Here is a 12,458-nt window from a genome sequence, read left to right on the forward strand (position 1 = left end):
TTAAAGACATTAGTTGTTTTGTTTTTTTTACAAAAATGATTTGCATAAGATTAACAAAAAAGGATTGGCATCATTAACAAATATTTGACAGTGATTTACAGCAACACTGTCATGCAGTTATTTATATCATTAACCAGTACTTTACTGAGATTTAAAACAGCTAAAAACTCATCTTTTCTGCAACCTAATGACTCATATGGATCTGTCTTATCGTTCTCTACATTTTTAGTTTGCTTATCTGTTTCATTTGAAAGTTATACTATACATAGGCATTATGGTGATAATTATCATCCTTATTATTATTATTATTAGTCAACATGCTGGTGCAGCATGCCAGGTTCGACCTGTGTGGAGTTTCTCCGCATGTTTCCTCCAACTTCCCAATAACATGCATTTAGGTGGATTAGCTACATTAAATTGCCCTTTATGCCCTGCGATGGACTGGCACACTGTCCAGGGTGTACCCCGCGTTGTGCCTGATGCTTCCTGGGATAGGCTCCAGGTTCCCCCGCGACCCTGAAAAGGAGTAAGCGGTTGAAGATGGATGGATGGATGGAAATTGCCCCTTAGTGTGAATGTGTGTGCACGGTGCTCTGTGTTGGACATGGTGTATTCCCACTTCAGGATCAGTGTTAACCAGAATAAACTCGACCCTGCAACCATGATAAAGCGCTTACTAAAAAACGAATGAATGTAGTAGTAGTAGTAGTAGTAGAAGTAGTAGTGCCCGATGCTCCCTGGGATAATCCCTGGGATAGTCTCCAGGTTCCCCACAACCCAGTAGGATCAGCGGTATAGAAACTGAATGGATGGATTATTATTATTATTATTATTATTATTATTATTATTATTGTTGTTGTTATTATTATTAACAAACGTAATTAATTATTATTACAGAAGATGAGGATACATGCAAGTAAAAGTAGATGATGGGTAGACACTTTTGTATAACATTTCAATAACTATTACAGTATATTGCTTTATGAGTGACTCTAATGCTGTACTAACCTTCAGCAGACTATGGCAGTCAAATCCTCTTTAATAAAAACCAAGCAAAACTAATATATTTGGTGAATGATAACGTCACAGAAAACGGCACATAATAAATCTGCAACACATGGTTAAAAATGACTAATTTACATAATATAGTTAGCAAAAATACTTTTGGGAAAATAAAACCATGTAAAACGATTAAAGTCATTATTTACAACTGAACTGACAAATTAAAAAAAGCGAAACGACGCCTAAAAGTCACTTAATTTTATTCCATATTCGTTCCAATCTTCACTTCCGCCTTACTCCATTGTCCAACCATTGAATGGATCGTGTTTATGACCTTTTAGCCAATCATAGCACAGGGGCGGGGTTTGTCCGAATGCGGATAGGCAAAAAAATAAACCGCATCTGTATGATGAAATAGCTGGAAAAGGTACACATATCGTCCGCTTTCACAGTAACACTTTCGCCATTCTGTAAACGTGTTATTTTATTTTCTGATCAGTATCTGCAGATTCGTCACACTGTTCATATTCATTTTTAAAATTTGATAAATGCTTTAGAATTACTCAACTATTCATCTACTTCTCAATTTTAAGTGATTTCTTATTGATGATTATCAATAAAAATGTGACATTTTTGAAAGCAACAAAATAACTGATGTGTGTAGTTAGTAGTCTACAGCATAAATGCTAGATAAAAGCATTGTTGCTTTTTACAAAACACGAAAAATATTCAAAACACATTTGACAGTATACTACATACAGTGCTGCAACATAGGGTCAATAATCAAATGCAAATGCCAAATATCACAGTGCCCTGAATTTAATAAGATTATTTCATAAAAGCAGTAAAAAGTGCTAATCATGGAGATGAACTTCCTGTCCTAAACAGGCTGATAGTTATCGATCCTTTCCAGTAGTGCTTCTGAATATCCAGGTGAGTAGTACCTGTTAAGGAAAGATTAACTAGTGAAAAAAATGCATCATAATACACATAAGTAGAAGGCGGTTGTTCCATTTTTCCATGAATAAATGTTCGTTAAGAACAGTTATAAACCTGACTATCTCTTCGGGGTAGCAGGTGTTAATGGCGTTGATGTACTCTTGCAGAGCTGACCCGGGCTCAGCTTTAATTTCCTGCACCTTCTTCAGTCCTCCGGTAGTTACAAACAACCTCCGTGCTTTACTGTCATGTGGAAGAACCTGCAGGACACAAACCAACAGGATCGATGATTCCCTCACACAGCCACCCTTCAATAAGAAACATTATGTGTTTAGTGGAGAACATGCAGTGGACCTTGCTGAACTGGCAGATGACATGTTTGAGAACATTGCTGGGAGCTTCGTAGAGAAGCGGCTCCAGTGCTGGAACGTAAGTGCACTTCTGAAGGATACTCTTTAAAGCCTTCTTTGCCTGCATCAAAAGAGATTATGTTTGTTGTATTACAACCAAAAACTATGCTTTCTAATGTATCTTTAGCTGTCTTTGGTTTGGGTACTATATAACCGGAGCCCTATATTTCTAGGGACTATATACCCAGAGCTCAATATTTCTAGGGACTATATACCCAGAGCTCAATATTTCTAGGGACTATATACCCAGGGGCCCTATATTTCTAGGGATTATATACCCAGGGCTCTATATTTCTAGAGACTATATACCCAGAGCCCAATATTTCTAGGGACTATATACCCAGGGCTCTATATTTCTAGAGACTATATACCCAGAGCCCAATATTTCTAGGGACTATATACCCAGGGCCGTATATTGCAAGGACCTATATAACCAGGGCCCTTTGTTCCTAGGGACTACATTCCCAGGGCCCTATATTCCTAGGGACTACATAACTATTTTCCAGGGCTCTTATTATTCTCAGGGCCTATATTGCAAGGTCTCTACATTTACAGGTTACCAGGACCCGACAGCCATGTGGGTCTATATTCAAAGACCCTATGTACTCAAAGGTTTTATATTCCATGGGCCCTAAATTCATAGGACCCTAAGTAGCTATATGTAGCTATATTTATTCAGGGCCCTATATTTCCTTAGGACCTAAGTCAACAAGAGTGTGTTAAAATCAGTATCAGATTCCACTCCTTGAAGACTTTAGCTATTTTGCCATTTTTTTGGTGAGTCTTTGTACCTTGGCTTTCAGATCCTCAGAGCTCTGTGTGTCCAGGTAGAGACTCAGCAGTTTGGGGAGCACGTTAGACATGGCCACAGCTCTTGCATGCTCAGGTGTGTGATGCCCAATCTGCCCCAGTGCCCAGGCTGCTGCAGCCTTCATGTGATCCTCCGTCTCCTCTGCCAGACAGATAGCCAGCTGTGGTACGCCCTAGTGGAGTGTTCAGGTGAGCAGTGGAAAGAGCAGAGAGGAGAAACTTCAGTGCTGATACATTACCACAAATTATAATCACAAACTTAATATGAGTGATATAAGTACTGATTAAGTAAAAAGTTTGCCTGATGACTCTTCTGTTAATTAGTGACTCATTGGTTAAGATTCTGCACTAATGATTGTATGGTTACAAGTTCACATCCCGCTGCTGCCAAAGAGACACTGATGGCATTTAAGCAAGACCTTTAAACTTCAATTGGTTGGATCTGTGACTGGATTGGATGCTGACCTACTTGTAAATGTATCTGTCAAATGAATAAATGGAATCATTTAGTGTGGAACTACCATCTACTGGAAAGGTAAAGTACTTCTATTCAAGTATAATCAGCGACCACCTTGGCAACAGTCAAAATTTTGAGTCATACAAGACCAAGCTCTTATCTCCATGAATAGAGACAGACCCATATATCAGCAATAATGAGAGGTATGTGGTTCAAATAACCTTTTAAAGGCAGCCCATACTTTATCAGGTTGCTCCAACTCCTGCACATACGCATTTCTCCATACCTAATGGAGCAAACCGCCCTGTATCTACTCATGTGCCAGTGTAAGAATCTGAAATATAAAATAGAGCTTATAGTAGCAGACCTTAGATACAATGACAGCCATGGCAAGGTTCTCAGAGTGTGCAGCCACATAGCCGAGCATCATGATACCAGGCAATCGCACGCTCCCTCTGGAGTCCCCTAGATAATCAATCACAGCTGCTACACCGCCAGCATTCACGATCATCTGGGATAACTTGAGTGAAACACACACACACACACACACACACACACACACACACTTGTGAGCTAAGAAAAACCAAACCAAAATGCCAGTGAAAAAAACTGAATAATACAATGTGTATATTATTGCACATGTGGTCTCCAGTTGTTCACTCTCCATGTTTTTTGCTTGAAAATGCTTTAGTGGCCATATTAGGTACCTCAGGGGTGTGTTTTGTGATCTCTCGCATCAGCGTGCTGATGTTCTTCCTCACATATTCATCTGGGTCTTTAAGGCAGGCCAGTACAGCAGGGAAGATCTCAGCCTCCACCACCATCTCCGCCAGATCCACAGAGTGCTTGGAGATTTGGCCTAGAGCCGAGAACACGTGCCTCTACATAGAAGAAGTAAAACTTACTGACCATTACAAATCACTGAAACTAGAGACTCCTTCCAAAATTGTTAAATAAATGTCTCCACGATAGAAACATCAGAAACAATAACATATCAAAACAAGCGCATTGCGATAAACCTCTAAACTTTGAAACACATAGGCACTATTGTCAGCGCTGCTGTTATAGAAGAATGATCAACACTTTCGGACCAATCAGAATCGAGCATTCAACAGCGCTTTGCTATAATTTACGGTACACAATACATCTTATATTCACTAAGGCTATTAGCTATATAAAGTCTAGCTGGTCTTTGTGTGCACAGGTGGACATCAAAATAAAGTCTCTCTAATATAAATATCATTTTAAAGATGTTAATTAGTCAAATTGTGCCGGGTTGGAAAATCTTGTCAAAGCATTACAGATTACGCTGTTACTCTGACCTTCAGTTTGGCATCTGGGTACAGGGTCATCTGCGCCAGGTGTGCAATGGCTCCGGTGTCGACTACAGTTTGTGCGAGCTCTGGTGAGTGTTTGGAGATGTCGCTCAGCGTTGAAGCAGAGATCCTCTTCAGGGCATTGTCAGGCTCCTGGATGCAGAGAACGAGAAGAGGAACAGCACCTGCATCCACCACCGCCTGAGCCAATGCTGCGTGATAGAAAACATCAAGGAAAAAACGGGCATTGCTATTTCGTTTCTGATTCAAGATTAATGCAACTTTCATTACAGATTTTAAGGAAGAGCTTCATTAAATTAAAAGAATAGATGACTTTTACTCAAATTCCCTCTTGTCAATGAACCAAAACATGTTTGATGTCTGCAGTTTGCTTCTAAAGTTTTGCAATAAAGGCTAAAGTAGTTAATAAGTAATGGAAAATTAACGTTACTAGTTTTATCCTTACGCAAACTGGTTTCTGACACAGTGCAACACACTGCTATTGATAAAAATGGATAAAGGGCTGTTTTTTATTTATTTATTTTTTTATTTTTTATTTTTACAGAAGTCACAGTTCCATCTTGGAACAAAAGAAGACCACCCAATTGGCAAGTCTCCAAAAATAGGAAATTTCACAACATCTTATAGCCATTTTTCTAAACGTTTTTTGAAAAATGACAGTGTGAATTAACTTCATATTAAAAGATCACACAATATGAGATCCTTTGTTAGAATATACAGTACATTTACTTATTATTATGCTTTTTATCAGCCTTAAAATCTTATGAAGCATTTTTTTTATTTTTCCTTGCATATTTTACAATCCCAAAATTGTCAACTGACTTCATATTCAACACCAACAACAGAGTAGAGATCTTACTCTTAATAAATCATCTACTTTATCTAGTTATTCTGAATCACGGAATTGAGATGTTCATTATTTTGTATATTATATAGAAATGGACTGTTTTAGTTGAACAAACATGCAAAATGGATATTATATTCTAGGAAAAACATCTAACGTACAGTAATAAATAATAAAGTGTGCATGTAAACTTTCTGAGTGTCTAGATCTTAACTAAAACAGATGAGCAGCAGCTTTTTCCCTTAAGGATCTGCTGATTACCATAAAACCCCACATATACATGCAAAACAAACAAAAAAACAAAACACTTCAAAACCTTCTGAAACTACCAAAGTCCGGACCTTGATGTCCTCAGAGCTAGTTATATCATGAGGTAGGAGGTGTTGCTTTGAAATCTTCAGACTTACAGCCGTTGTGGCGAGCGATGTAGCCCAGTGCCCATGCAGCAGCTTCTTTCACTCCAGGATCAAACTCCTCCAGGGAGATGACGAGAGCATCGAGGGCACCGCAGTCTACCACGGCTTGTGCCAGCTCGGGTGAGTGCTTCGCCACGGCACGGAGGACAAACGCCGCTGCCTTCTTATAGAAACGCTGTGGAATACATTCACATTTACAGCACAACATGAGAGCACACATGCAGATATTAAATATTAAGTATTAATCGTGTGAAAATTTAAGCAAAATATAATTTGCTTAAAACCCTTGTAAAATAACACAGTATGGTTGCTCTGATATGATGTCAGTAAAATTAAAGGAGCAGTTTGTAATTTCAGCGATCTCTGCTGTCCATAAGGTAAATTTAAGCTGCAAATAAAACTGTGACAAGCCTTCCTCTGCCCTTTAAACATATGACCAATGAATACTGAGTCCCCTTTTAAGGAAAAAAAAAAGGTAGTTATGGTTCCAGCCATGTGCGGGGCTAATTTCTGGACCAGAAAAAAACGTAAAGAGTAGTTGGATCTATTTATATGTTCATTATGTATGTATAAATGTTGAATCTAGCACCAGCAATGGGTTCTTTAGTTTGTCTCTCTGGGGAAACTGTTAACAAAGGGGTTTCAAGGTAGGGCTTTTTAGAAAGCTAGAACACTTACCCACCCAAAGAAACCTTAAGGAACTGTTTTTTTTGTTTGTTTGTTTGTTTGATTGTTTTTTCTTTCTCAGAATGCTGGCCCAGAATCAGTTTTATATATTACAAACTGCAACTTTAAAGGTGACCTGAAAATTGTATACATTTTTTTTCTTTGTTCAATTTTCATTTCATTTGTTCAAAGAAATTGATTTTTTTGTAATATATTATACACGCTTAACAGTTCTAGCTTTCTAAAGGTTATACTCTTTATAAAGTAGGAATGAAGGGTCCTACATAAAATCTTTAAAGAGTCCTTCAAAGGGACAAACTGAGAAACCCTTGTGCTCAGAGTAGCAGCAAACATTAGCATATATTCCCAAATCTGGAATTGTTAAAAGAATCCATATGAAGAAATAAGAATTACGTCACCAATATTTTAGTATCTTGTTACTGAGGAAAATTCCTGAGGAGGAGAACAAAACCGAACTCTCTTGACCCATGGATCACGGGCGCACGGTGGCTTAGTGGTTAGCACATTTGCCTCCAGGGTCCGGGGTTCAATTCCCTCCAGGGCCACGTGTGCATGTTGCATGTTCTCCCCGTGCTCCGGTTACTCCGGTTTCAAGACATTCCAAACCCCAGTCCAAAGACATGCATGGTAGTCTGATTGGCATGTCTAAAATGTCTGTAGTGTGTGAGTGTGAGTGTGTATGTGATCGTGCCCTGCGATGGACTAGCACCCTGTCCAGGGTGTACCCCGCCTTGTGCCTGATGCTCCCTGGGAATGGCTCCAGGTTCCCCCACGACCCTGAAGAAGGAGTAAGCGGTAGAAGATGGATGGATGTTTTTATATCACAGCCATTTTTGTCTGCCATGTGGACTGAGGATGTTTTATAGAACTCTATCTACTGGATTATTTCTCCATGCCTGTAGTATAATGATCAGGGCAACTGTACCAAGACAACTTTGAGGTCTACTGCATTAGCAGGTGTATTCCCAGCTCCTCACCAGTTAATCCATTGTTTTAAAATAAGAGCTATAATGCTGGGTTGAAGCCTTACGTTCTGCTCGGCCAGCGAGTAGACGAGCTGAGGCAGAATGTCTCCCTTCACCACAGCCTCGGCCAGGTCATCACTGTAGCTGGCGAGTCTTCCAAGAGCCAGAGCGGCTGACTGCTGGATAGTTGGGACCGCATCCAAGAGGAGAGGCCTCAGGAGGGACATCACACCTGAAGCAAGAGAAAGAGAGAGAGAGAATGCTGGATGTGAGAAAGGAAATCTGTCCAGTCAGCAATATTTTCACAAGACCTCTGTTCTAATTTTTTTTTTTATGGAAATTTTTAAAATATCGATATTGCCATATCAGAACCATAATCGGGCTTTATTGGCCATGTAAACTAGAGTATACAAGGAATTTGACTCAAATGTTGAGCTCTCATTGTGCAAATAGACATTACATACTGTATTACACAGAATAATATTATATACTGTATTTATACAATATTATAATAAGATAAAAAAGACAAACACATAAACAACAATGGTAATATAACACATTTGTTTTAAACAAAAATAGAGACTATATACTATATATTATTGCACTTTAACTATTGTTTCGGTGAGTCTGTGCCCACTGTAGCCTCAGACACCTGACAGGAGTGGAAGGTGATGTGGTCTTCTGCTGTTGGAATCCATCGGCCTCAAGATTCAACATGTTGTGTGTTCTGAGTTGCTTTTCTGGTCACCATGGTTGTAAAGAGTGGTTACCATATTCGTCAGCTCAATCCAGTCTGGCCATTATCTTGTTTTAAATTCCAGCCTGTAAGGTGTTACCACCATCCTCACTCTCCCCTGCTCTATTTTCATATTTCATATAGTTTCACTTACTTTTTAACTATTAAGATTGATCTTTTAACTTTCTAACGTTTTAATCAAACTCTTCCTTTACATCTATTTTTGTACTGTTTTATAGACTTGCCATTTTGTAAAGCACTTTGAACTGTGATTTGTAAGGTGCTACAGTATCATCATGAGGATGATGATGATGATGATGATGATGATTATTATTATTATTATTATTATTATTATTATTATTATTATTATTAACATTCAATTCTCCACAACATGCAAAAGATCAACAAGATCACTTACCTGCATTTTGAAGTGTTTCGATATTCTGAGGTCTTGTTGCAAGCTCTGCAACTGTTTGCACGAACTTCATCCTTTCTTTCTGGTACTGCTCAAAAACTAAAACATTTCAAATGTTAGAATTTTGGAATAGACTTTATTGTACATAATGGGACCTTAAGCACTGACCACTACTAACTAATGGTACACCAGGTACACTTTCCTAGTTTCATACCTTCATTTCTGAGAGTGTATAATTGGGGCTATAGAGATTAAATCTGTTTGGATGTTTTGTTAACGACAGGCTACATTTGTATTATTATTATTATTATTATTATTATTATTATTATTATTATTATATAATATAACGATAATAATACAAGTGTTTATTATTATGTATATTGTTATGTATATTATTATTATCAATATTAATAATAATAATAACAACAATAATAATAATAATAAACATAATTTGTTTGTTTATGTATGAATGAAGCACTTCTCAGTTTTACTACATCCATATATACTTCAAATAAAAGTTTCAAAGTTCAACATATAACAAAGCACAACAATAATCTACAATTATTACTGAATTAACGATTAAATAGTTGAGAATTATAAAAGCTAAATAACCCCAATGCTTTAAAGAGAGTGTTTAAATGTACAGCTCGAAAATACTTTCTCACCTTGTAAAACGTGTCGCTGGCTCATAGTTCCAATCAGTCCAGAGTGAGTCTCTGAAATAAGTAAGAAAATTTTTTTATATGCGTAATATAAACCCACAATTCACTCGCTCTCTGTTACTGTTTAGAATTTTGTTACCATGACGACAAACCGGAAGTATTACCTAGAGTGCTCTTGGCTTGGGTTGAATCCGCCATGGTAACTTCTTGGAATTAAAGTGCACTGAGTGCCATGTAGAAGCCATTATTTCATACACTATGTAGTAAATGTTGCTAGGTAGAAGGCAGAATTTTAAATTCCAAAAGATACGCCTCTGTCCAGTGTCTATTGTGCACCAGAACACAACGCAATGTAGCCGGGCTAGGCAGGACACACCGGCTACATATATATGATAAACATTAAAAAATATATACATATATTAAGGTCTACTATACACAAATGTAAACTATTTGTGTATATAGATATGTATATTTGAACTGGAATAAATATTAATTCAATACATTTCCACAAGGTGGCAATATAAGCACATAATAACTTGTACACCGGCAACTGTCCGATCAACCAATCACGTGACAACATCACAATGCATAAAATCATGCAGATACAGGTTGAGAACTTCAGTTAAGGTTTACATCAAACAGGAGAGTGAGGGGGAAAATGTGATCTCGGTGATTCTGACTGTGGCATGGTTGTTAGTGCCAGAAGAACTGGTTTGAGTATTTCAGAAACTGATGATCTCCTGGGATTTTCACACAACAACAATCTCTAGAGTTTACACAGAATGGTGCACAAAACCAATAAACAGCTGACAGAAAGGCTACGGTAACTCAAATAAACATTCTTTACTACCACGGTGAGCAGAAAAGCACCTCAGAACACACAACACATCAAGCACTGAGGCAGATGATGATCTACAACAGCAGAAGACAACATCAGGTTCCCCTCCTATCACCCAGGAACAGGAATCTGAGGCTACAGGCTCACTGAAACTTGACAGCTGAAGATTGGAAAAAGACCAGGCCATGTTTTTCAAAAACTGCCCACATTTAATAAAACTGAAGTACTAACTACTGAGACATGACCATTTGATGTATGAATTTCACAATTAGTTTCCTAAAAACATTTTGTCCATGGTCCATGGACCATGGTTTGTTATACTCTAACTGATCCACGAGGAGCCACAAACAATACAACATATTTGAATTGTTTATATTGTATTATTTAGACCACAATATACAATATGGAGTTCACTTTCTGAACACCAACTAATGTTTGTGTTCAATATTATGTTTTTAAAGTCACATACAACATGTACATTTTTTATGTATCTCATTGAATCCCTAATAAGAGATGAGCACAATAAGATGACATGGTTACACTGGACGCCTGTTAAATTAGTTCCAATGGGGGTAAGCCTTCGGTTCCTTATTAAAGATCAAGACCACCTTCATAAAACATTCAGTTACTATTCCAGCTAAAATGCTGTAGTTCTGCTAAACCTATTCAAAAAAACATACACTAAATACCCAACTTTTCTGGTATCCGAAATTCTAAGATATACGTACTATAAAACTAGTTGAGGGGAAGTCCAAAAAACATGACCTTGGTCTCAGATTGAATCCACTGTGTTCGGAACCGTGACTGGACTATATAAGAGTCCAGCGCTGTAATTCTGTTAACAGTCCAAGTGTCAGGTGAAATACAGAGAACATACAGTAATAAATCATGTAGATTTACTCTTTGAGCCCATTAAAGCTTGAAGTGCTCACCTCACAGCCTGCACAGCAACAGTGATGAGTGTATTTCAGCACGCTGGGTGATATTTTACCAGGATGTCTTTTCTTGAGTCATATTTGCTTCACAAGAAATTCAATAACTCTCCATAATCACAGGATGCTGGAGTTCATCATGATTCAGTGTCAGTGCAATAGAAGCTCTCTAGTGCATGCATGAATAAAGAGCCAAAGGGATCAGATTGGATAGGCAGTGCTAAAGAGATACCTCATAAAAGCTAATACAGTTATGTAATATATTAGGAAATATGTCTAAACATAAAACCGACAGAAGCTGTTCAATGTTCAATGTAACACCATGCAATAAATGCTTTTGGGTGTTTAATGCTAGCTAATTTATACATGAATGTATGTCATAGGCTAGTAAATCTTTATAAATAGAACAAGCTTGCGTTACTGTTTGTATGGGTTTTATGTTTTTTTCCAGTGTCTGGGTGGGTTTCATCTGGGTTCTCCAGTTTCCTCCCATCTTCCAAAAACCTGCTCTTAAAAAAATTAATAAATGAATAAAAATGATAAAGGGAAACTCAGCATGCTGAAATGTACACCTTAAAGGGAACAGGCGTAATTGGTTAAGATTCATTTTCTGGAATTTTCCACTGCTTCTGTTCAGACAAAAGTCTTTTGTAACTTAATTTATAATTTACTTGAATCTTTTAGAACTTATATTTCTGTATAAACTAGATATTGTGTCGGAAATATTTTTTTAAAATGCGTACTTTGGTTTGATAGTGAAAAAAGTATCTTAGCTAACATTATTACAGGGGAACATACTGCTGAAGTTGGCTTTTTGTAATAAATGGGAAAAAAGGCAAATTAGTATTTACTTATAAAGAATTTATTCTTGATTTAGATTAAAACCGTACATAATTATATTTATTACAGTTACAATCGTCGTTTAGGCTAATAGAATTGGAAGATTTTTAAAGTGTTAGTCGCTGTTATTCCACTAGGGGGCAAACTAGAGCAATAAACTCAGTGTCA

General features: G+C 37.5%; 1 protein-coding gene across 1 annotated transcript; it reads right to left on the reverse strand.

Moving 5' to 3' along the window:
• Window positions 1–1,468: 1,468 nt before the first annotated feature.
• On the reverse strand, window positions 1,469–9,815 carry LOC108256645 (sperm-associated antigen 6). Its single transcript, XM_017453712.2, has 11 exons — window positions 9,684–9,815; window positions 9,022–9,117; window positions 7,933–8,099; window positions 6,207–6,390; window positions 4,941–5,146; window positions 4,326–4,499; window positions 3,986–4,138; window positions 3,143–3,334; window positions 2,296–2,412; window positions 2,056–2,201; window positions 1,469–1,946 (listed from the first exon to the last, which is right to left on the reverse strand). Exons 1-11 carry the CDS (start codon window positions 9,706–9,708, stop codon window positions 1,883–1,885), a joined length of 1,524 nt encoding a protein of 507 aa, XP_017309201.1. The 5' UTR covers window positions 9,709–9,815; the 3' UTR covers window positions 1,469–1,882.
• Between the last annotated feature and the right edge of the window lie 2,643 nt (window positions 9,816–12,458).

This window comes from Ictalurus punctatus, chromosome 23 (assembly GCF_001660625.3).
Source record: "Ictalurus punctatus breed USDA103 chromosome 23, Coco_2.0, whole genome shotgun sequence".
Classification (NCBI taxonomy): Eukaryota; Metazoa; Chordata; class Actinopteri; order Siluriformes; family Ictaluridae; genus Ictalurus; species Ictalurus punctatus.

Bases quoted from the DNA above. Each gene is read 5' to 3' on its own strand.
- LOC108256645 (XM_017453712.2), bottom strand. From the start codon at position 9,708: ATGAGCCAGCGACACGTTTTACAAG. The intron at 2,202-2,295 runs GTCCACTGCATG...TGTGTCCTGCAG, and splicing joins TCATCTGCCAGTTCAGCAAG to GTTCTTCCACATGACAGTAA. The intron at 1,947-2,055 runs GTTTATAACTGT...TTTCCTTAACAG, and splicing joins TACCCCGAAGAGATAGTCAG to GTACTACTCACCTGGATATT.